General features: G+C 43.7%; 1 protein-coding gene across 6 annotated transcripts in view; it reads right to left on the bottom strand.

Moving 5' to 3' along the window:
* Positions 1-315: 315 nt before the first annotated feature.
* ST3GAL5 (ST3 beta-galactoside alpha-2,3-sialyltransferase 5) overlaps positions 316-25,842 on the bottom strand; it is a 53,161-nt gene continuing 27,634 nt past the window's right edge. For 2 of the 6 annotated variants that reach the window (XM_055241085.2, XM_063617586.1), the window contains exons 2-7: positions 24,489-24,612; positions 22,304-22,415; positions 8,675-9,018; positions 7,194-7,380; positions 5,533-5,691; positions 316-1,561 (exon numbers count right to left, since the gene is read on the bottom strand). In XM_055241085.2, coding sequence (XP_055097060.1) covers positions 1,313-1,561; positions 5,533-5,691; positions 7,194-7,380; positions 8,675-9,018; positions 22,304-22,415; positions 24,489-24,612 — 1,175 coding nt within the window. In that variant the 3' untranslated portion in view covers positions 316-1,312. Of the gene's footprint in view, positions 1,562-5,532; positions 5,692-7,193; positions 7,381-8,674; positions 9,019-11,636; positions 12,538-13,695; positions 13,850-22,303; positions 22,416-24,488; positions 24,613-25,842 lie in introns of those variants that run through there. The other 4 variants (XM_055241089.2, XM_063617587.1, XM_055241088.2 and 1 more) reach the window with 4 other exon arrangements.

Here is a 25,842-nt window from a genome sequence, read left to right on the forward strand (position 1 = left end):
AACAGCGATGGCGGCAGCTGAGTCTGGGGCAGGCTGGGAACAGAGTAGCAGATCTTCTGATATCAGAGGCTAGAGCCATTAACAGACAGAAGCTAGGGGCAGCCTGTCCTTGGGGAGGAAGCCACTGACACCCAGCATCTCTCCAGAAGGGTTCACAGTTGTCTGGACTCAAGCAGCTTGCAGGACCAGGCACCTTAATTCTCTGTCCCTCACTACTGGCATCCACAGGGAGGTCTCCATCTAGCAGCGGCATCCAAGAAGGTAGTTTTGGGTAGCTTCATAGACATAAGCACCCAAATTAACCAGACTACGAGAGCTCCTCAAAAGTTTTTATTCTTTTTCATCTTTTTGAACTGGCACACTGCCTGGTATACACCGCCAGGTAGGCATTCAGAAAAGCTTCTTTTTTTTTAAATACACAACTTACAATACTGGGAAGATTTCATTTCAGTGTTTCCCAAAACATTATTCCTGGAAAGGGTGTACTCTCCCATGACTCTGGATAATAGAAGTTTTGTTCTGATTTTTTTAAGTCACCTCAGACAGACACTGGAACACGTTAGATCTAACACTTAAGTGCTTTGAAAGGGCAGTAAAAAATCCCCAAGGAATTCAATAATTGTTGTAATTGCTGGGAAGACTGTGGTTTCTGCAGCCCAGGGTGGCTTCACAGTTGTCAGAGGACACAGATTCTATGTCCCTCCCCGACCAGGGACCTCCAGGACAGCTTCCCTGGTTGGTTCTCGAGTCTTTCAGCAGAAGGCAGACCAACAGAGAAGGGCTGTGACCTTCTCCGACCAGTCCAGGCCTCACGCTGCTGCGTCACAGACCCTGTAGCAGCAGCATAGCTACGGAGCACGTCATCCTGGAAGTGGATCCTCCGTGGGTCACACCAAGCGGCGCAGCAGGGAACCAGAATGAGGCTCAGGGCCACCATCAAAAGAGTGACCTCCCCTCTCCTTCCAATTAGTTACCTGTATTCAATGTGCAGTGTAAACGAACAGAAGTTTTACAAACTAAATTACTTTCTTAAAAATCAATACAACATCATTACATACAATTCTCTTTGAGAAGTCTTTCCAATTCAATTCTTAAGTTTCATTTATAAAATGGTGTGCAAAAACAAACACTGACCTCAAATAAATAGGAAAAAAAAGTGGGAAGAGCTAAAATTTTTTTTGTGTTTTTAAATTAAAAGTTAAAAACACCAGCTGCACTTCAAAGTATTTGCAGGATGGAGAAATACATCAAGAAGGCTGTCAAAAACAGCCCTCAGAGTTAGAGTTGCATTTTCAACTGAGGTTTTCTGTGTTCAAAATTCACAATGAATACCTCCGCTGAGATCTTTCACCACTCCCTCTTTGACCAGCTTTAAGAGGAACCTGGTTTCCGTTGTCACATTATGCATGGTCTGAAAGTTCATAGCAGCCATGCACTGATTGTCGAAGTAATGCAAAGGTGTTCTGGGTTGATTGAGGTCATATCCAAAACCCGCCAAACTGACTTCATCGCACAGATGTGTGGCTAAGACAACGGCAATGACACCGATTGTGGGGACGTTCTGAGAAAGGGAAAAGAAGACCAAAAAGTAAAAAAAAATTTTAGCGCAAGTCACCATTTTGCTGGTATTATACATGCTATGCAGAGTCATGAAAGCTACATTGGGGGCTGCAATTTCATACATCACATAATTTTATACATCATGAACTTTAGAGTCCAACTCTCCATTTAAGTCAGGAATCTAGGCTCTAAAACATGGTCTGTGATGTTCACACACTTTCAGGGGGCAGCCTGACAATTCTTACACCAAGTTAAAAGGTATTCCTTCTAGGCTGGGCGCGGTGGCTCACGCCTGTAATCTCAGCACTTTGGGAGGCTGAGGTGGGTGGATCACGAAGTCAGGAATTCAAGACCAGCCTGGCCAATATGGTGAAACCCTGTCTCTACTAAAAATACAAAATTTAGCCGGGCGTGGTGGTGCGCACCTGTAGTCCCAGCTACTCAGGAGGCTGAGGCAGGAGAATCGCTTGAACGCGGGAGGCGGAGGTTGCAGTGAGCCGAGATTAAGCCATTGCCCTCCGGCCTGGCGACAGAGCAAGACTCTGTCTCAAAAAAAAAAAAAAAAAAAAGGTATTCCTTCTAAAATGTCTACCCCACTGGTCCTTCCTATATGTGATGTCCAGAATCATTAAAAAAAAAAAGCCTACTTCCTCTCTCAATGACAAATGTCTATGAGGTCTGCTCTGGGATAGGTGGCCACAGGACCTTCCACGGTCCTTCCCAGGGCACAGTTTCTGCAGCCCATCCCTTCCTGAGAACAGAGGATTCTCAGTTCTCACTGCAGAAGACTGTGTTCCCACACCAGCAGCTACATCCCACTTAAGGGCCCCATTGGCTTTGCTGGCAAATAGCACTTCCAGGCCATTTCCCTATGTAGAGCTGCTAAGCCAGTTTCTTCCCACCCTCTGTTTGGGCAAGTAAATTTTGTTTTTTTTGAGACAGGGTCGGTCTCACTCTGTTGCCCAGGTTGGGGTGCAGTGGTGTGATCATGGCTCACTGCAGCCTCGACCTTCCCAGGCTCAAGTGATCCTCCCACCTCAGCTTCCTGAGTAGCTGGGACTACAGGCATGTGCCACCATGCCCAGCTACTTTTTGTATTTTTTGTAGAAACAGGGTTTCGCCATGTTGCCCAGGCTGGTCTCGAACTCCTGGGCTCAAGTGATCCTCCTGTCTTGGCCTCCCAAAGTGTTGGGATTACAGCCATGGGTCACCATGCCCAGCCGCAAGTACATTTTTAGTCCTGAATTAAATATTTTCACATTTGCTCCTTTAAAAATGTATCCTATTGACCTTGGCCTAGAATCTCCATTGTCTAAACCTTTCTAGATTCTGATGGTGTCCCCACTCCCTCCTCATGCCTAGCATCTTGTCATGCCTCCTGTAATGTGCAAATCTGGCATCGTGCTTTCTGGATCTCCATGCCAGTCTTGGGTAAAAACAGTACACAGGACAGGGAGGAATACAGAAGGCCCTGCAGCTCGCTAGGCCTCCTCAAAGGCTGCCATCAATCTACTAATACTCTTACTATTAGCATCCTTTTGTGTAGTTTTTCATGTGAAAATGTGCCCCCCTTTTCATTCATCTTAGTTGAGCCTGTGGCTGCCATAAATATAACTCTCATTTTTTGTAAAGTAGAACAACAGTGGACCCTCCAGAGTTCACAGATTCAGGTGGGATTAGGGAACATCTACTGAAGCCATCATTTATTAAAATCTGCTTCCTGCTCCTTGATGCATCTACCTCTCAAAGCCAACCTCACCTGTTAAAAAGGAACTCAACAGCCATTCTGCATGCTTGGAAATAGAAACCAAGAGAAATTAACACAAAGGACACTTTCCTCCTGTTTAGCCAGGGCTCTAGGCATTGTTCTGTCTTCTCCAACCATGTATCCCCAGTGACCATCTTGGCACACAGGGAACATTCAATGTTTGTGGAAGGAGTGTGTAAAATCAACTGTCCATTGGGGTGATACATGGAGAGAACTAAAAAACCGATGAAAAACTCCCCAAAGCACGTTATCTCTATAGCATGCCCTTTGAGATCACATCTGTTGCTCAACAGGCTTCTTCATCTGCTGGAAGAACATATACATGAGGAAGTTTCTGATACTGCAATTTTAGATCAGAAGTCCTCTTTTAAGTTACTGTTTTTATCCAAAAGAAAAATGCCATTTTATCAATTATAAAAATAGGCAAATATTCAGTTCAACTAATAGATTATAAAGCAGAAAGTAGAAGTCTTCTACAGACTTCCCCTCTGAAGAAGGGCATTCTTCACAGGCTGGTGTCTATTTCCAAGCTTTTATACTAAACACATACTTTTATTGTTAAAGTGTTCTGTATCTTTTTTTTTTTTCTTAGATGGAGTTTCACTCTTGTTGCCCAGGCTGGAGTGCAATGAGGCAATCTCGGCTCATTGCAACCTCTGCCTCCCGGGTTCAAGCGATTCTCCTGCCTCAGCCTCCCAAGTAGCTGAGATTACAGGCATGCGCCACCACGCCTGGCTAATTTTATTTTTAGTAGAGATGGGGTTTCTCCGTGTTGGTCAGGCTGGTCTCGAACTCCCGACCTCAGGTGATCTGCCTGCCTTAGTCTCCCAAAGTGCTGGGATTACAGGTGTCTGCAACCACGCCCAGCCTAGTGTTTTGTATCTTTATTTTCTCATTTAATATACTATGGAGGTGTTTTCCTATCTTCTTCATCCTTAACAGACAATACTGCATTGACTTTATCATAATTTGTTTAAGCAATCCCATAATGATGAACATTTAGGCTGTTTTTAGTCCTCTGCTGTTAATGCTATAGTGTACATCCTAGAATATCCATTTTTGCAAATTTCTCTAATTTCCTTGTAATAATGTTTTTAGTGTAAAATTAGTGGGTCAGAGATGATTCATACTTAAAATGGTTTAATATTGCCAAAATATCCTCCAGAAAAAGTGCCAGCCGATCATTCTACCTACATTCCTGCCAAACAAGGACATTATCAAACTTTTAAGTCTTTCCCAAGAAAGTGGGCAAAAATATTACTGTGGCTCTAATTTGCTTTTATTTGATTATTGGTAAAGTTGAACATTTTTACATGTATTCTTTGGCTATTTTAATTCTTCTTTTGTGAAATGTCTATTCCTATTCTTTGCCCATTTTCTATTGGTTCATCTTTTTCTTTTGATTTAGTAAGAGCTCTTTGTATTCTGAGAGTGTTTACTCTCGTTGTACATGTGATAATTTCCACACAGGTCTTAAGTTTTAAAGACACAAGTCAAGTTATTCAGATCAAGAAGCCACAAGTAATAAAGGCATGCACACCCCCACGCCCCTGGTGGCAGCACTTGCTAATTGCAGGTAAAGAATCTCTGCTGCAATAAACAGCCTAGAGCACAAAGTTCCCAAATTAGGCTGCAAAATAAAAATTGTCCAGAGAATTTAGAAAATCTTAAAACACAAAACAATTAGAATGTCTGAGATGAGACCCAGGCGTTAACTGGAAAACACTGTTCTTGAGGATTAACTTTTATAACTGTCACCTACAAAGTGATGATAAAAATCAGTTCTCACCTGAGTGGCCCACAGAGTGAAAATGTAAATATGACTTTTCTCTGGGGTACAAAATTTTTTAATTTTTAAAAAATTAAAAAATAAAATGTAAATAACTTTTCAGATCACGAAAGTGCCTTTCAGTGTCCTGCAGTTATATGGAGTCCTGGAGTAAGAATACCTTAAATAGTATCTCAGTGATTCAAGTGTTAATGTGACGCCTACACTAAAGAGAAGAGTCACTGGAGAGAAGGCCAATTAAACAATGAGGAGCCCTGCAGCCAAGTGCAGAGTGGTAAACACACATGAAGCATCTAATCACAGGCTGGGTTTCTCCACTAGAGATGCTTCTGGGTATACAGTTGAGCCAAAGTGAAATTTGTACACATCTCCCCTCAAACAGGGAACAGTTAACTTTGCGTAGCAACAAAAATACCTTATCTCGGCCCCAGAACCTTGACTGAGGCTCTGAGTACTGAAGGATGTCAAAGGCAGTCTCTTTGATGATAACTGGATTCAAAATCCTGAAATGCTTTGGCTGCAGTGGGATTTTTTCTGCCACCTGCTTCCAAAAGAAGAGTCGTACCCAGAACGGCTAAGGAAAGCAAGCAAGCAGTTGTTAGTCATCCTTCTAGGGGAGGGGAGAAAGCATTCCCGCTCATCAGACCAAGGCTGTGGGTGTGACCCCATGTGGCCCTGTGCACTGCCTTCTGAAGCAATCTACTCCTGTAGATTGTAAAAGCTACGCAAATCCAGCACTTCAACTCAAAAAAGTAACTCTAAAATAGCCACTTCACACAGGCGACACTGGACAAAGAGAGGAATTGCAGAACCAGCTTGTATTTGTTTGAGGTAAACATTCCTCAATGGAGCTAAAGCTATCATTTTGTCCAGGGAAGCCCCAGCAAATAGGTCCAATTTAAGGCTATTAAGTGCTGTAACTGCCCTCACCTTGCATCCTCTCCCACTTACTCTATTTCCTAGTCCCATGAAGTCGTTTCATATATGCTTCATCTTCCAACTAGAACTTCTGCCCAATAGAAAATCCACAAGACCATGATGACTGGTATAGAATCAGCTTTGGAAATACAAATTCATCATCACATGGAGTTTACGTGAAAAGTCGAATGTGTCCCATTAGTTTCACAGACAGCTAGTTTGTGCATATGTCTATACATGTGCAGATACTCCTCGATAGTTGACCTCTGAAATGTATTTGAATATAATGGGTGAGACTATAAAGTAATGTGACCAATAAAGACAAAAGGAATATGACCAAGTGAGGGCCATCTCCTCCATAGCTGCCCTTCTGGAATGCCATGAATTTATTCCAACAAGGGAACCACTGACCAAAGCATTTCTGGAGAAGCTCTTTAGAGTATGCCTTGATTTTTGTATTCTTTTGAATATCCTCAAAAAGGCTTATATCCATCTAAGTAAATCTAATTTCTGGAACTAGCCAAAAGCTATGCAAGTTCATGTCTGGAGAACAAGGTGGGTGAACAACCTCAGTAACAGCAATTCTGGCCACAATCTGGATATTCCCATTAAGCAATGATCACCATTTTCATGTGACTCTTAATTAGGTTCTAAAAGCAATTTGCAGCAAATTTGCTGCGGGGTGGCTGGGCACAGTGGCTCACGCCTGTAATTCCAGCACTTTCGGAGGCCAAGGCGGGTGGATCTCCTGAGGTCAGGAGTTCGAGACCAGCCTGGCCAACATGGTGAAACCCCATCTCTATTAAAAATACAAAAATTAACTGGGCATGGTGGCAGGCGCCTGTAATCCCAGCTACTCAGGAGGCTAAGGCAGAATAATCACTTGAACCTGGGATGCGGAGGCTGCAGTGAGCCGAGACTGCACCACTGCACTCCAGCCCTCCAGCCTGGGCAACAGAATGAGACTCCATCCCCCACGCCCCCAAAAAAGGAAAGAATTGCTGAGGGGTTTCTACAAAGAGAGTGATCATCATTTGAAAGACAACACAAAAGTATGCATTCCGCTCCACATGTTTAAAAATAAAAGGCTATATTACAACTAAGTCAGACTCCTTCACTTTTTACTAAGGCAGATTTAATAGAAGTATTAGTGCTTACCAGGGTTTCATTTTTTACCATAGCTTGAAGCCAGTTGAAATCAACACTCTTAAATAAAACAGCAACAAACAAGTCACTGGAATAATATTCAAGGTCAGACAGTGGTGCACCCTCTGGATAAGTCATCCTTATAGTAGTTTTATTTCCAACATGTTCTGAATATCCCTCAACTGGTGCACTGTTTAACCTATTTAAATAAAGAGAACAAAGACACATTGACAAAGCAGGCCATCAACCATCTCTGTACACCAGGCAGCATCCATGTCATATCCTCCACATCTTCTTATGACTAAGAATGAGTACATGGTTTGCAGCCTCATCTCCCCTCCCAGCTCTGTCTTTCTAGGATTTCGACGAATGCAGCCTTTAGTCCTTGAGCGAACACTTGTATCTCATCCCTGAATGTCAAGCAATTTCATCTAGCCCTAATATTTTTACTCAATCTAAGCATATTACATTTGGGACTTTCTCTGGGTGCCAGTAAAATATCCTCAGAAATTTCCCATTGTGCTCAGATATTAGTTCTTGCCAGAATTTCAAAAAAGGAATCAGAAGGGAAAATCTCATCCACCATGCCTGGCTGACTTTTTGATTTTTTGTAGAGACAAGTTGTCTCTATGTTGCCCAGGCTGGTCTCAACTGAACTCCTGAGCTCAAGCGATCCTCCTGCCTTGGCCTCCCAAAGTGCTGGGATTATAGGCATGAGCCACTGCGCCTGGCCAGAAAACAATTTTTAAACAGTGAAACCAAAAAAGAATCTAGGATGACTGCCTATTGGCTATTATGGTGAGTCTGAATTTCTCTGTGTGCCTTCCATGTCCCAGCCAGCACTGCCTTAGGACTCACTAGCCCCAGGCTCCTTCTCCAGAAGCCAGGCCCCTCATAGACTCGTCTCTTGCTGTGTCCTCTTCTTGCCCGTCTGGCAGTTGTGGTCCTTTGCTGTTTTACCTGAATCTACCCACCTTCCAAACCTCACTTCCTCTGACAAGGTTCTGCCACTTACTGCAGCCGGCAGCATGCTCCTCCAACTTAGGGTCAGTATGACAGTTTGGAGCATCCAACCATTTTGTGTTTTTGTTTCAACTTCTCAAACAGTAAGTCCCTTGAGGGCAGGGACTGTGAAGAGCTTCCTGCATCCCTCACTGTTCCTGGAGCCACACTGACCAAGAGCAGTGCACTGAGTTCTAGAGGAGAAAGGTTGCTTTTAAAAGCAATGTACCCCAGTCTGGGCAATTTGGGGGAACCCCATCTCTACTAAAAATATAAAAAATTAGCCACGCGTGGTGTGTACCTGGGGTCCCAGCTACTGGGGAGGCTGTGGTGGGAGGATCTCCTGAGCCTGGGAAGTTGAGGCTGCAGTGAGCCGAGATCACACTACTGCACTCCAGCCTGGATGACAGGAGTGAGACCCTGCCTCAAAAAATAAAATAAAATAAAAACAATAAAAATAAGTAAACAAACAAACAAAAAAACCAATGTACCTTATCACAACATCGAACTGGTTCAGGGTGTGGCCCAGTTCTAATCCGTGCAGTATTCCTCCGCTTCCAATAACCACACAGCGCCGACAGGTCTTGGCTTTCAAGTGTTCAGGGAGATCGTGCTCCGGTAAGAGTTCCAAGAGGGTCTGGACTTTGCTGGAGAACTTCCGGAACCCAAAAGGAGGATTGTACTTGGACTCAGCTTCACTGTCTTTGGGGGCCTTCTGCACAAAAGGGAGTAAGTCCACGCTATACCTGTGCTCAAATAACAGCGCCATTGAGGTCTCGGCAAACTTGGGACGACATTCCTTCTGCAAGACTTGCTGAGCATATTTCTGAGCTCTCTGGAATGAAATCACACCAATCTGGGTTTTAAAAACTCTCCTGCATTAAAAATATACTCTTCTAGATGACAATTTGTCCTATGATGTCTGATGTAGCTCCCGTGTTGATTAGTGTCTTTTAACACAGAATATTTGCTTTTTAGAGTTAAGTTTGGCTCAGAAACTTGAAGAAACAACCTGGGAGAATCACATGACAGGGAGATAAACACAGCAGGGTATTCATTTCATTGCATGGGCAAAGCAAGAAGGACTCCCACCTCCCACCCCCAGCCTAACACTGTTCAAATACATTTGGGGTGAAAATGTACTTTAGGGTGTTTAAGACTTCATGTTTCATAAAATTCTGATACATGCTACAACATGGTAAAACTTTGAGGACATTATGCTAAGTGAAGCCAGTCACAAAGAGACAAATACTGTATGACCTGACTTATATGAGGTATCTAAAGTAGTCAAATTCATAAAAACAGGAAAGAATGGTGGTTACCAGGGTTGAAGAGAGGGAGAAAAGGGGAGTTGTTTAATGGGTACAGAGTTTCGGTTTTGCAAGATGAAAACATTCTAGAAATTTGTTTCACGAGAGTTTAAATATACTTAACGCTGCCAAATGGTACATTTAAAAATAATTATGATGGTAAATTTTATGCTTTTTTTAACCACGATTAAAAAAAAAAGGTTCATATATCAGGTTCTCATCTAGAAGGATGACAAACAGGCTTATTTATCAGTTGAGGTACAGAACGTCACAGTCTAGCATGCAAATTACCCTGAAAGAATCAGGGAACGTCCCCTTAACATAGAAATTGCATTGGTTTCAAAGCATTTTCCCAGCCTGCATTTCCACATGCATTTTAATGTTTTGCCTCAGCCAGGAGCTGCTTGAATGCAACAAAATTCAGAGGAAAGGCAGGCACGGCAGGTCACACTATAATCTCAGCACTTTGGGAGGCCAAGGTGAGAGGATTGCTTGAGCCCAGGAGTTCGAGGCTAGCCTGGGCAACATGGTGAGACCCCACCTATACAAAAAATTTTTTAAAAAATGGGTCAGGCGTGGTGGTGTGCACCTGTGGCTCCAGCTACGTGGGAGGCTGAGGCATGAGTATCGAGTGATCTTCAACCTGGAAGGTTGACGCTGTAGTCAGCTGTGATTGTGCCACTGCACTCTAGCCTGGGTGACAGAGGGAGACCCTGTCTCTTAAACAAAAACAAGAACAAAAACATGACCATCCTGGCTAATACGGTGAAACTCGTCTCTACTGAAAATACAAAAAAAATTAGCCGGGCATGTGGTGGCGGGCACCTGTAGTCCCAGCTACTTGGGAGGCTGAGGCAGGAGAATGGTGTGAACCCGGGAGGCGGAGCTTGCAGTGAGCTGAGATCGTGCCACTGCACTCCAGCCTGGGCAACAGAGCAAGACTCTGTCTCAAAAAACAAAAAAACAAAAAACAAAAAACAAAAACAAAAACACAACCTTGGAGGAATATGGTATGCGTGTCCATTCACCCCAGTCTTCCTCTTGGCTCAGTTGGACAAATGCTGCCTCAGAACCCGTCAGGTAGTTCTTCCTAATCTTTGTGCTTTTTTGTCTTTGTCTCCATATTTAGCAGCCTTGGAATTGGCCCTGCATTACTCCTCCTATTCACTACCTTCTCACAGGCAGAAGAGTGTGTGTGTGTGTGTGTGTGTGTGTGTGTGTGTTTGTGTGTGTAATCCTATATTTACTGGGATATTTATTATTAGGAATTTAACATATCTTTTCAACTTTGTCAGTATCATTATGAGGATTATTACTGGGGCATAGGTTTAAATGTTCGTCCCAACTATGTTTTTCCTCAAGGCCTTGTTATTTTTATTTTCTGATTTTTGCTTAATACATTTTTTTTAGGAATGCATCTATCCTATTATAGCAGAGATACTTAATATATTATAGCTTTGATAAGTTGTTAGCATCTGTGAAGAGAACACTGTCTACATCCCAAGAATCTAGCCCCATTTCTGAAAAAGGAACTGATATTCTTGGAGCCTCAGAAATGCTGCTGCAGACACCGTGCACAGCCACTGCCTCAGTTCACCCTCACGACACTATGGCACCTTGCAAGACGATCATTAGTATCTTCACTTTGTAAGAGGTCTGAGCTGGCCCAGCAAACCTGGCTCCTAAAACAACAGCCTCTACCTATATAAATCAGCACACAAACACCATCATTGAGAACAAATCTTTAAATATGAATTGGCATCTTCATGAGGAATCAGCAGGAAAGCCAAGCAAGGAATCTGCCTTGACCCTGAGCCCCTGAATGGAGGGGCTCACCCCCGGCCAGGCCTGCCCAGCAGGCGATGCTCTGGGTGCTTAATGCCAAGCTGGTGGAAGCAAGACACACAGAGTGGTCACCCACACTGCACATTCATCTCTTAAACCCTAGGCTCGAAGGTCATGAATGGCAATTTTTAGAGGCCTAAAGGCCTAACTCTCCACTAGAGAATCATATCCCAAGTGTCTGGTTTTACAAATCTCCTAGGACAGAAAGGAACATCTGAGAAGTGGCAAGAGGGACCCAGAGAAGCTCACTGATGGCCACAGGACTAGAAAGAGGTGCATGAGCAAGCTGGATGCTCACCAGGCTGCCAGGTCTCCTCTTCAGAAGCTTCATCTGGAAAAGGAATTTCATTCCATTTCCATTCTCGCCAAGAGGTTAATTTCAGGCTTCAAACTTAATTTTCTTTTTTTTTCCTTTTTTTTTTTTTTCTGAGACAGAGTCTCGCTCTGCTGCCCAGGCTAGAGTGCAGTGGTATAATCTCGGCTCACTGCAACCTCTGCCTCCTGGTTTCAAACGATTCTCCTGCCTCAGCTTCCTGAGTAGCTGGGATTACAGGTGTGCACTGACACGCCCGGCTACTTTTTGTATTTTCAGTAGAGATGGGCTTTCACCATGTTGGTCAGGCTGGTCTCGAACTCCTGACCTAGTGATCCACCTGCCTCCACCTTCCAAAGTGCTGGGATTACAGGCGTGAGCCACGGTGCCCAGCCCAAACTTAATTTTCTAGACTGTGGGCAGGGCACATTTCTCAGTAGTAACCTTCTGACTGTGACCCCTCCTGCGCTTAAGTCACAGTGGATGTTGTAAGTAAATCCTGAGTGAGTGTTCTACATGCCCTGGCAACGTCTAAAGCCACAGCAATTCCTTGTCCTCTTTTGTTTCAACTCGTTTAACAAATCTCCACTGACTGCGTGGAGACAGGGCTTTTTCTGTAGAGAGCTCACACGGAACTCCATCTCACAGCCACTCAGAACACGAGGACCACATGGGCCATGTCCTCCACTCTGGGATGGTTTCTGTTCTTGCTTCAATGGTGCACAACCAGATATCATTGTCTTGGGGGCTTCCCCAGAGCGTGTCCCACATCTTTAAATGAGTTGAACTGGCATCTGTCTCAGCTGCTCTCCTCCCTCTCCACCGCTTGCCCGTGGCTCACAGCTCAGAAGAAAATGCCTCGAGGGGAGCGCCCCACCTTCAGGAGCTGCAATGAAGATAGGAAGCAGTGTAACTAGGCCGTGAGGACTCCAAAGCTCCTAGGAAGGCCTTGGAGGCATCAGCTGGGGCCTGGGTGGCATTCATCCAGATGAGGCTCACTGGGAAGCCAGGAGCTGGTGACTCTCTTGTAAAATACAAGAACTCCCATTCGTCTCAAATCCAGGGACAAAAGTAAAGGTTTCAGTTTTTAACATCTTCCAGGCCGAGCTTGCAGGTTGCCCACGATTAAGACAAAGTAGACATCTGGTAGTGCCAATTGTTAATGCTGTGGCAGTGTGCCATAAAAACATCATGTGAAATTCACAGAAGGGTATTAAAAACAATCAAAGTAATTTTCCTCAGCAAAATCCCCACTTTCATTTCCACTCTGAAATTTTAAGGACAACCCTTCTCAGAAATACAAGTAAGTGGCATAATTCTTAGTAAAAGGCAATGTTCTATTGCACTTATTATTTTTTAAAAATCTGGAACAGGGCAGAGCATTCAGATTGAAAGAAAACTCGTGGCTAGCATTAATGAGATGTGGGAAGCAGCTCAATTCTGCCACGGATCGCGTGATCTGAGGGCATCAGTGACCTTGTGGAACTTTCATTTCCCGCACCTGTAAATTCTGGTGCTGGTCGCGTCTTCGCAGGTTGCTCTGATGCCCAAAGCATTTTGCCCAGTACCTGGCATGTGTGGAGATTTGTATGGTATCACACAAGGACAGTAACTGAGGGTCAAGTTATTGACATATTTTAGTCACATTTAACTTATAACTTTCACCCAGTTAGAAGCAGAAAAAAATTTAAATAACCAAGTCATGGAAAGAACACTACACTATAAACTCAACCAGTCCGTGGCAGCCTGGGGTGGGGGTTGAGGGTGGGGACTGACTGCAGAGGGGCTCCGGGGAACTTGCTTGGGCCATGTGAATGTGCTAAAGCGGGATTGTGGTGACAGAGGCGTGGCTGCATAAGTTTTTAATACTCATCAAACAATGCGCTTCAAAGGAGTAAATCTTATGTAGATTTCATCCCATCAACTGTTAAAAAAAAAAATAATCAGGAGATCTGGTGGCTGGACTCAGTTCTAGATTGATTTAACCAGCAGCGTCATCTTTGTTAAAGCATTTCTCCCCAGGTCGAGGCTTCAGTTTTCTTACCTCTAAGATATCCCAGGAAGGCCTGGAAAGTGGGGAGCAGCAGCACTAAGGAGAGAAAAGACTTGGTTTGAAGGTGCTGGTGCCTGGGCTCACTGAATGCTTCAGCAGGGTGGGCCCTGTTTACTTTAAAGGCAATGGTGTAGGTCTGTAGAGTCTGAGACAAGACGATGAAGAAGCGTCTGAGTCCATCTGGGCATAATTAATTGCACGCAATGCCGTCAGCAGGGAGATAAGGTCTTTAGCTCTCAGAAAGGAGAATGCTGCTACTACACAGCCCAAACCGAAACTGACATCAACGTGCCCTCGTCTCTCTTCAAACATCTTTTAAGTGCAATTTCACATCTGAACCACATTTTCAAAGTGTCCAGGCATCCCTTCAGAGCCCACTGGTAGTCTTTTTTACAACTGGCACATTAAGGGACATATTTAAATAGAAAATACAAAACCCACAACTGCCACAGCCACACTTCCTCTGCTGCGGTAATGAAGGCGGGGACCGGTGTCACCAGACAATGCTCACGTCTAGCAGGGCTGGCAGGGTCCCACTCACACTGTGAGTTGATGAGTGGAACCAACAGAGCTAACAGGGCCCCACCCTTATGGCTCTGAGACCTTCTTCTGCCCATATACATCCACGATAATTCAAATTTGTCCATGTGCTCTTGTGGTAAGCATTAAATCTCCACTGACTGCCTGGAGACGGGATTTTCTTCTTAGAGAGCTCACACAGAACTCCATCTCACAGCCATTCAGAACACGAGGACCACACGGGCCATGTCCTCCACTCTATTCTTGCTTCAATGATGCACAACCAGATATCAAATTAAGGAGCTGCTTCGTGCTTAGTGTAGCATTCAAGGCCTTTTGCTATCTGGCCCTGTCTCATTTTCAGTCCCATATCCTGTGATCCCTCCTCCCCAAATCCTCAGTGATAGGCAACTCTTGCCATTCCTCTCACGTGCAAAGCCTTCTGAGGCCTGCACTAATGCACAAACCACCTCTTCCGCGTGGAAGGAAGCAGGACATCCTGTCAGGACTGTTTTGAAAAGTGGAGCATTTTAACAAGGTCAAAATGTTAAAAACCTACTTTAAAAAATTCTCTAGTAACACAATAAGACACCCTCAATTCCACCATAATTATAGCAGGCTTTCACTTTCTATTTTACTCGTTTCAAACTCACGGAGTTTTACAAACATGTTTGACTTGTACAACTGCCCCCCATTCCTTCCTCTTTCTCTATGAAAAATTACAGGGGACTTTCTCCTTTACTTATTTCCGTATTACTTGAATTTTCGGTGTTTTTTTAAATAATTGAAAAAAGTAACCTTTTAGAAATCGCTCAGCACTGGGGTGACATGGTAGATGGACACTGTGGGCTGCTGCTCAGTTTTGCTTAGGTGGCTTTGGCTTCTTCTCCAGGAAGGTGTAGGACCAGGGAGGCCAACTCCCCCAGAAGTCCTCCCAACCCCCTCTTCAGTGATTGGTCAGGAGTCCTCAATGAAGCCCATCAAGGCAGGGCATTGGCATCTATGAAGGCTGCTATTGGTCCAGCCATGAGCTTAGGTCTAAAAATTGGCTCAGTAGCCTAATGAAAGGACTTACATTCCATGGTTCAGGGGGAAAGGGCAGGAAGCGGGTGCTGGGCTTTTCCCTGTCTACCAGTGGATGTTTAGGTTGAAGAGAACTATCAGTCCTGTTCCTCACATTAAACTTAAGGTGCATTACTGAATGTACTCAAAGAATTACATGTTATAACTGCATTTTCTGTACAATCTAGAGTTCACACGTAATGGAAGATTGCACTGTGATTCAAGTACTATCTCCCCTTCCCCCTGAAGTTGAATATACATAAGTGCATATTAAGTAATGTAAGATGTTAAGCACACAGCCCCTGTCTCCCAAGACCTGGCCTGGAAAACAAGTGGGGAAGATGAACAGCTGAAATCCTACAAGGATAAACATCAGGATTAAGGCATGAGGGGGCTCTCTCACACACACAGAGGGATGATCAGGGATAGCCTCTTAGAAGGGGTAACCGCTGAGCTGAGACTTGACTTAAAATATGAGTAACAGAAGGGCAAAGGGCAAGGAAAGGCTCTAGGCAGCAAAGGAAGAAAGAATGCAGCAAATAGAGGAAAGTTCTTTTCAACAAATGGTCCTGGGACAACTGGAGAACAAAATGCAAAAGGATGACCCTGGACCCTGACCTCACACTGATATGGTTTGGCTCTTTGTCCCCACCCAAATCTCATCTTGTAGCTCCCATAATTCCCATGTGTTGTGGGAGGAACCCAGTGGTAGATGACTTAATCACAGGGGCAGGTCTTTCCTGTGTCACTCTTGTGATAGTGAATGGGTCTCATGAGATCTGATGGTTTTAAAAATGGGAGTTTCCCTGCACAGTTTCTCTCTTTTGCCTGCTGCCATTCATGTAAGACGTGACTTGCTCCTCCTTGCCTTCTGCCATGATTGTGAGGCTTCCCCTGCCATGTGGAGTTGTAACTACAATTAAACCTCTTTCTTTTGTAAATTGCCCAGTCTTGGGTATGTCTTTATCAGTAGTGAAAATGGACTAATATACCATACACAAAAATTAATGCAAAATGAATCAAAGACCTAAATGTAAGAGGTAGTACGTTATAAACATACTAGAAGAAAACCTGGGACTAAACAATAGTTTCAGACTGGGTGCAGTGGCTCACGCTTGTAATCCCAGCACTTTGGGAGGCCAAGGCGGGCAGATCATGAGGTCAGGAGATCGAGACCACGGTGAAACCCCGTCTCTACTAAAAATACAAAAAAATTAGCCGGGCGTGGTGGCAGGTGCCTGTAGTCCCAGCTACTTGGAGAGGCTGAGGCAGGAGAATGGTGTGAACCCGGGAGGCGGAGCTTGCAGTGAGCCGAGATTGCGCCACTGCACTCCAGCCTGGGCCACAGAGCGAGACTCTGTCTCAAAACAAAACAAAACAAAACAATAGTTTCTTAGATATGACACCAAAAGCATAAATGACCAAAGGAAAAATAGGTAAATTGGGTTTCATCAGAATTAGACTCTTGTGCTAAAAATGATACCATCAAGAAAGTGAAAAGACAACTTAGAGAGTGGAGAAAATACTTGGAAATCACATACCAGATATAGGGTACTGGTATCCAGAACATAGAAGGAACTCTTAAAATTTAAGAATAAAAAGTCAAATAACCCAATTAAAAATGGGCAAAGGATCTGAATGGGCATTCCTCCAAAGAAGACACACATATGGTCAATGAGAGCACATGGAAAAGATGCTCAGCATCATTAGCTATCAGCAAATCAAAACCACAATGAGATATCACTTAACATCTATCAGGATGACAGTAGTAAAAAAGGAAAGACAATAACAAATGTTGATAAAGATGCAGAGAAACTGAAACTCTGGTACCTTGCTTACAAGAATGTAAAATGATGCAATCATTTTGGAAAAGAGCTTGGCAGTCCCTCAAAAAGCAAAACATAGTTACCATATGACTCAGCAACTATATTCCTAGTATATACATAAAAGAACTGAAAACAGGTACACAAATACTTACATACACATGTTCACAGCAGCATTATTCATAATAGCCAAAAGTGGACACAACCCAAATGTCCACTAACTGATGAATGGATAAACAAAATGTGGTATATCCATACAATGAGGTATTATCCAGAAATAATAATGAAGTACTGATACATGCTACAACGTGGGTGTACCTTGAAAACATTATCCTAAGTGAAAGAATCCAGTCACAAGAGACCATGAAATGAGTAACATGAAATGTCCATAACAGGCAAATCTATACAGACAGAAAGTAGATTACTGGTTGCCTAGGATTTGTGGGGAGGGGGAAATAGGGAGTGACTATGAATGGATATGGAGTTTCTTTTTGGGATACTAAAAACCTTCTAAACTTAGATCATGGTGATGGTTGCACAATTCTGTAAATCACTAAAACCATAGTGTATTGCACAAAATCACTGCACTGTATCCCTTTTTTTTCTTAGTATCTTATTCTGTTCTGTTGTATGGGCTGAAGTGCAGTGGCATGATTATAGCTCACTGTAACCTCAAACTCCTGGGCGCAAGCGATCCTTCTGTCTTAGTCTCTGGAGTAGCTAAGACTACAGTTGTGAGACACCACACAAGGCTAATGTTTTTATTTTTTAATAGAGATGATGTCTTGGTATGTTGCCCAGGCTGGTCTCAAACTCCTGGCCTCAAATGATCCTTCCTGCCTCAGCCTCCCAAAAAGCTGGGATTATAGACAGGAGCCAACATGCCTGGCTGTACTGTATGCTTTAAATGGGTGAACTATGTGGTGTGTTAATTATATCTCAATAAAGATGTTTTCAGGGCAGGGCATGGTGGCTCATGCCTATAATCCCAGCACTTTGGGAGGCTGAGGCAGGAGGATCACTTGAGTCACTTGAGTCCAGGAGTTTGAGACCAGCCTGGGAAACATGGTAAGACCCTGCCTGTACAAAAAAAAAAAAAAAATTAGGTACGTATGGTGGTGCATGCTATAGTCCCAGCTACTCGGGAGGTTGAGGTGGGAGGATTGTTTGAGCCTGGGAAGTTGAGGCTGCAGTGAGCAATGATCAGGCCACTGCACTTCAGCTTGGGTGACAGCATGAGGCCCTGTTGAAAAGAAAAGAAGCTGGGCTCAGTGGCTCATGCCTGTAATCCTAGCACTTTGGGAGGTCGAGGCGGGTGGATCACCTGAGGTCAGGGGTTTGAGACCAGCCTGGCCAACATGACAAAACCCCGTCTCCACTAAAAATACAAAAATTAGCTGGGTGTGGTGGCACGTGCCTGTAATCCCAGCTACTCGGGAGGCTGAGACAGGAGAATCACTTGAACCCAAGAGGTGGAGGTTGCAGTGAGCCGAGATCGTGCCACTGCACACCAGCCTGGGAGACAGAGTGAGACTCCGTCTCAGAAAAAAAAAAAAAAAAGAGAGAGAAAAGGAAAAAAGAGAAGAGAAGAGAAGAGAAGAGGTTCACCCAAGGACCTGTGAGGGATTGAGTGTGCCTAAAATACATAGAGCTGGGACAATGGAGGTGGCACAGAGACTGGAGAGATCAGTAGGAACCGGTCATGAATGGTCTTCTGGGCCAGACTAAGGAGTCTGGGTATTTTCCTGAATGTAAAGGAGAGGCACCAAAGAGTTTTAAGGAAGGAAGCAATACATTCCATTCAAATTGTAGAATACGACTACTCTGGCCACAGTGGGGCATGGCTGGATGCAGGACGGCAGGTGAGGAGACACACAAGCAGGGAAACAGGAAGAGCAGGGGGACTCTAAAGGGCAGCCCTGGCTCACTACGCCTTTCCTTGGAATGCCACGTACTATGTATTTTTACAGACATAGTCCCTACTCTCAAGTAACTTACACTTTAGATGGCAGGATGAGAGGCTCATATGAATTAGGATAATATCGACAGAATCTGGCAAGCTTCAGAGGAGCTTGGAAGTAGCAATGAGGTTCAGTCTGAAAGTCACTGAGTTGGGGACTGGTGGGGCTGCATGCAGGTGTTCTTTGAGAGCCTTCTGTTTGAGACAACTCCACCCAGAATTCAGAACTGGGAAAGCCCCAGGTTACGAAACCAGCCTCCATCTTCCAGTCAGGCACTGGCAAATTGCTGAGAACCACAGAATCTCAGACCTGGAAGGGATCAGAAAGGCCCCTGAGCGCCTCCCTATCTGATGTCTGAATTCTACCTACAGGACCCCTGGCTTTTTTTTGAGACAGAGTTTCACTCTTGTCGCCCAGGCTGGAGTGCAATGGCACAATCTTGGCTCACTGCAACCTCCCTGTCTCAGGTTCAAGTGATTCTCCTGCCTCAGCCTCCTGACTAGCTGGGATTACAGGTGCCTGCCACCACGCCCAGCTAATTTCTGTATTTTTAGTATAGATGGGGTTTCACCATGTTGGCCAGGCTGGTCTCGAACTCTTGACCTCGTGATCCGCCCACGTCAGCCTCCCATGGTGCTGGGATTACAGGTGTGCACCATCACACCCAGTCAGACCCCTGACTTTCTAAAAGACCTCCAGAGAATCACCACAAAGGTGGTCTGTTTATCCCATCTTTGGATGCCTGAAACCTTTCTCCTTTGAGTTTGGCTGCCATCCCGATACAGAGCTCTGCCATTAAGGCCACCTGGACAGGCCCATCCTTCTGCGGTCTGAACCTCTGGCTCATTGACACTGACTGCCATGTGCCCTGCACTAGGTCTTCTCTCCTTAAGGCTACACAGATGTTCCTATCCCTTCCATGATTCCTCAGGGAGGTGATCTTGAGTTTCTCCTCTGGTCATTCTTAGAAATCACTAGGATTTCTTAGGGGAGCCTTAACAAGTAACAGCCTGACAACCACAGCACTTGACTGACCACTGCAGAGACAAGCAGACCATCTGGCTTAAGTTCAAAATGATCACAGGCAGCCGGGGCACAGGTTGACACAGATGGCCCTGGCTGGACAGGAAAACTACTAAGTTGATTTCCCCCAAAGTATTACTAAAACACACCTTCTCCACCCTGTGCTTGTGGAATAGTATGCCTGGTCCTTGTACAGGAGAGCACATCTCTCTCCTCTACTGACCCAGACTTTAGAACAATCACTTTACAGTTGTTCAGATGGTAATGGACAGGAAAAAGAGGATGCAAAGAGAACGTGGAGAAGGGCAGCAAAGAAACAAAGGGAAGAGTTCCCAGTCCATCAATAAGCCATACCAAGTGCCATCATTTAAAGACTTTCTCAGAAGACAAAAACAGAGACAGGATGTCTAAAACCTTTATCCAAGAGAATTGTGAAGGGCTGTGGAATTGTAAAGGATGGGGGGAGGTATGGCTGCAAGGCCAGACAGTCCAGGAAGAAAGGGAAACCTGAGCAGAGGGTACTGGACACATCCTACTCGACCAAAGCAGATGTGTTAATGCTGATGAAATGACATGAGCCAGCAGACACCTGAGGACACCTATGCTGGGAAGGCTGGCCCTGCGACCAGCAAGACCCTGAGACTCAATAGTTTTGCAGGAGCCAAGCTATGCCTTTGCTAACTGAGCTCTTCATTTATTTGTTTATACCTGTCTGTACCACAAAAAAAATTGGAGGCACTTCAAAGGATGTACAAATTAAAGTAGAAAAATATGAATAAAAATTAGGACCAAGAAAGGAATTCTGTATATATTGTCTTACTCAACTTCTACATTTCAGTTGAGAAAACTGGGACTCAAAACAATCAAGTCACCTGCCTAGGGTTTCACCACTACTAAGTGGTAGTTAGATTCGAATTGAGTAAAACATTTAAGCTCTTTCCTCTCTGCATCATGCTGCTTTTAACTTTGGGCTTCTCTGTGGACACTCCCTACCCAGGCAGACAGCAGAGTGGTCAGGAGCTCAGACTCTGAAACCACACCGAGTTCAAGCCTGGGTTTCACCACATACTGCCACAGGTGACCCTGCGCAGGTTACTAAATCTCCCTGCTCCTCAGTTTCCCTGCCTGTGAGATGGGGATGATTGTAGCACCTACATCCCCAAGAATGTGATAAAAGTTAAATGAGCTAATATTGCTAATACACTTTTAGAACAGTTCCTGGCACACAGGGGCACTAAACTACATTATAAACTAGCAAGCTAAACTAGACATGAACTTGGGTGAGCAGCTCAACCTTTTAAGCCATCATCTGTAAGATGGAGATGATACTGGGATATCTCCCAGTCACAATGACCAAAGGAGATAATATATATAAAGCATCCATACATGTCAGTTATCATTCCTCCCATGCTACTTTATTTAAAATCATCTCTTCCTCCATCCTGGGCTAAATGTTATTGGATAATCCAGCCACTAAAATAATCAGTGAAATGAGCATTCGATATGTCACTTGATTTGGAAACAAAAATGTAAGCTGAAAGAAAAACTTGCAATGCAATGTGAATTCATTAAAATTAAAAATAAAACACAGGAAGGACAGATGATACTAAGAGAATTTCTGGCCAGGCATGGTGGCTCATGTCTGTAATTCCAGCCCTTTGGGAGGCCAAGGCGGAAGGATAGCTTGAGCCTAGGAGTTCAAGATCAGCCTGGACAGCATAGCAAGACCCCATCTCCACAAAAAGTTAAAAAATTAGCCAGGCATGGTGGTGTACATCTGTGGTCCCAGCTACTCAGAAGGCTAAGGTGGCTGTGCTCTTGCCACTGCACTAAACCCCGGGTGCAGAGTGAGACCCTGACTCAAAAAAAAAAAAAAAGGGAGAAAGAAAAAAGAAGAGCATTTCTTTGTTGTTTACTTTATAGCATCAGGGCAAATTAATCCACGAGAGGAGCCCTAGAGCCTGTTGGATTGAGCCCACCTCATCCCACACCCCAGCTACAGTAAATGGGAGATGGATACTGTGGAGTAGTTAGTGGTAGGTTTTTAGAAGAAGGTTGTCTTTGGTTTTGGAGTGCTGAGATTAAGTGCTTTCCCCTCTGAGTTCAAACTTTTATTAACATATATTTGTAACACAGTAGACTAATGATATTATAGTTTAAGCATATGCTTGGCAATGTTTTCATTTAAACCACACCAATGGGATATCTAACCTTTACACGGTCAGGGTCCACATAATGCATTTTTTTCATGTCACATTCTTCAGTAGTATAATTTAACTTGAGGATATAAAGGATCCACACTCCAAACACAAGCAATGTACATCTGGAAAAAAATCAATTAGGTATTATGATGTAGTCATGTGAGAATCGTGACATGCAATGTGAAACTGAAAACGGAATCCTAAATGAGTCTGCCTGCTATGCAGCATAAAACTACAATCTTTAAGTTGACGTTGGGGTGAAAGGAAGGGGCCATTTCCTATCTTCCTGACAAGATAAACTAGTCATTTATGACTGTCTTTGTTATAAGCAAACACAGAAAAAACTGTTTTTGCAGGGGCACTGTAACAAAATCTGAATCACAATGTCAATTATTGAACTTAAAATCAAGTAATAGACTTGAACTATAGAATCTCGGCTTCAATCTTTTGTGACTTTAAAATTCTGTCAGTCCTTAAAAAAAAAGAAAAGAAACAGTTTATTCACAGTACTTCTAAAGACTTCTACCCAGAAGTGAGGCCGACTGGGAAATGAGACAGGACCATTAGTTACCCTTAAGATGACCTAAAACATATTTTTAAAGGTCTGATAAATTCACACTAATATATAGTTTAATACACACACACACACACACACACACACACACACACGACTTGGAGAAAAGAGCTGAGTCTAGTCTTAGTTTTAGAAATCTTATTTTTACTAAGTTCTCCAGTGACACAAACCACAAGCTAAAAAGTTTCAACCAAAATTTAAGAACCACTGCTTTAAACAATTCTCTTCTTGAAAAAACAAATGTAAGAAATAATTAAAGAGAAAGTAATCTATTTTCTAAATAAAGGGGCAGTTTTTTTTTTTCAAAAAAGCATCTAGCATAATATATTATACATAATAGATGTAAAATATTTCTTAATATTTGAGGATGAGAATACAATGAAGTGTTGCTGGGAGTGTTTTAAAAACTTTAAAATTCTCATTTAAAACAGGCTGCCCATGACAACTTGGACAAGCATCTTAATTCTTCCCTGGGATTATGTATAATGATAAGTGAACAGGATGCTATCAATTTGTGTAAAAGTGGGTTTGGGCAGGGGGCATGGTAGAGCACATACACACAAAATATTTATCCTATACACAAGAAACTGGTGACACTGGTTATCTTTAATTATGGAGGGGAAATGGGGAGCAGGGATGAGAAGGTGTTTCACTGAGACTCTTGAATACCTTTTGAATTTTCAATCTTGAAAACCTAGTATTACCTATTCTTCTCTTCAGCCCCAGAAAAGGTGTTACATTCAGTGCATATACTTCCCTTATTTTGATTTAAAAAAAAATAAAAGAAAAGGGCATGAAGGCAAGCCCAGTGTCTATAGCACATATCAGACTGTGCCTTAATTCCTGGCGTGAGTCCACCTCACCCACAGCCTAAGCAGCACAGGGCACAGGTCTATCTCCCCTGCTGCCTTGTGGCTGGCGCCCAGCATGACGTCATGAACGTGATGGGCCTCAATAAATATTGGTTGGTGACTAAAGGGAGGCCGAATGTAACATAAGCTTTATTCTTATAAATTTCCTTTTCTCCTACACTTCCTAAGTCAGTAAAGTGAGACAGAAGACTAGATTGCAAGGTTGGATTTCTATGTTTAGACATGAAAAAAGGGCAATTTTCAACTGGGTTTGACTGGTATATATGTAAAAAAAACACCTGCCAAGTTTCTCCTTGATTAATTCTACCACTTATTAGGATATAAGGGTGACCTGGCTCAAACACCTGTCATCATTTTTAGTATTCAATATTTAATAGTATTCAAGGGCCTTCAGGGAAATTTAATTAACCATATTTTAGATTAACTTACAATAGCTAAGGGAAAAGCCCTCTTTTGTTAAATAAGGGCATGAAGAGCAGTGCACGGTGAGAGCTGCTCTCCCAGGCATCCAGGCCAAGGTACAGAGCCTGAGCAGCTACTGGCACTGTGCACTTACCAAATACAGCCAGCTGTACAGGCCCACTCCAGCTGTGCACTCAGTCTTTACTCAGACGTGCCTTTGAATGATCCTTTGACCAAGCATGCCTCTCCAACATTAGCCATCTTGAGGGCTCTCACTGAATTTTTCTCCTAGTTCTACACAGTTGACCCAAAGCAGGGGGATCTACAGTCCCAGGGGCGGTACTTACTTGAGGATGTCTTTTAATAACAAGCTGGGCCTTCTCATCTTGCTTTGAGCTCGGGTGTACCATTGCAGGGAAGGCCTCGAGCAATCACTTGTCAGTTTCACATAGGTGTACTCACTTGGCATTGCTGTGAAGAGAGGGGAAGAGGGCAGTGGAGAGAAAGAGAGGAAAGAGTTAGGAGGATGGATTATGGTTTTCAAAGAGCCTTTATATGTTGCATCCATACCATGGAATAGTAACTGGCAATAAAGAAGAATGAACTGTTGTTACATGCAACAAAGTGGATGAATCTAGAGGGAACTATGCTAAGCTGATACCAAAATGTTACATACTGTATGATTCTTAACATTCTTTTTTGAGATGGAGTCTTGCTCTGTTGCCCAGGCTGGAGTGCAGTGGCGTGATCTCGGCTCACTGCAACCTCTGCCTCCTGGGTTTGAGTGACTGTCCTGCCTCAGCCTCCTGAGTAGCTGGGATTACAGGCCATGCCACCATGCCAGGCTAATTTTTGTATTTTTCGTAGAGACAGGGTTTCACCCTGTTAGTCAGGCTGGTGTTGAACTCCTGACCTTGTGATTCACCTGCCTCAGCCTCCCAAAGTGCTGGGATTACAGGCATGAGCCACTGCACCCAGCTGATTTTTAATATTCTTAAAATGACAAAATTATAGAAATGGAGAACAGACTAGTGAGTGTCAGGGGTTGTGGAAGGGGAGGTAGATGTGGCTATAAAAGGGCAACACGAAGGACCCTTGTGAGGATGCAGATGTTCTACATCTTGACTGTATCCATGTCAGATTCCAGCTATGATATGGTACTACAGTTTTGCAGGATGCTATCATGGGGGAAAATGAGTAAAGCATACACAAAATCTCTCTAGATTATGTTTTACAACCTCATGTGAATACAATTATCCTAAACTTTAAAGTTTATTTTTTTTAAAAAAGGACCTTTTACCTTTTAGAGCTACATACAGAAATATCTACAGATCAAATAGCGAAAATGAGATCTGCTTCAAGAACTCAGGAAGGGGATAAGTGGAGGGCTGAGGAGAATAGACAAAACTAACTTTAAGCTGATAACTTACTAAAACTGGGAGATGGGTACTAGGGCCCACTACACAATTCTCCCCACTTCTGTGTATGGTTAAAATTTATATAATAAAAAAGTTTAGAAAGAAAGTTACATTAAAAGCAGAAGTGTTGGCCGGGCGCGGTGGCTCACACTTGTAATCCCAGCACTTTGCGAGGCCGAGGCGGGCGGATCACGAGGTCAGGAGATCGAGACCACGGTGAAACCCCGTCTCTACTAAAAATACAAAAAATTAGCCGGGCATGGTGGCGGGCGCCTGTAGTCCC

This window comes from Symphalangus syndactylus, chromosome 14 (assembly GCF_028878055.3).
Source record: "Symphalangus syndactylus isolate Jambi chromosome 14, NHGRI_mSymSyn1-v2.1_pri, whole genome shotgun sequence".
NCBI lineage: Eukaryota > Metazoa > Chordata > Mammalia > Primates > Hylobatidae > Symphalangus > Symphalangus syndactylus.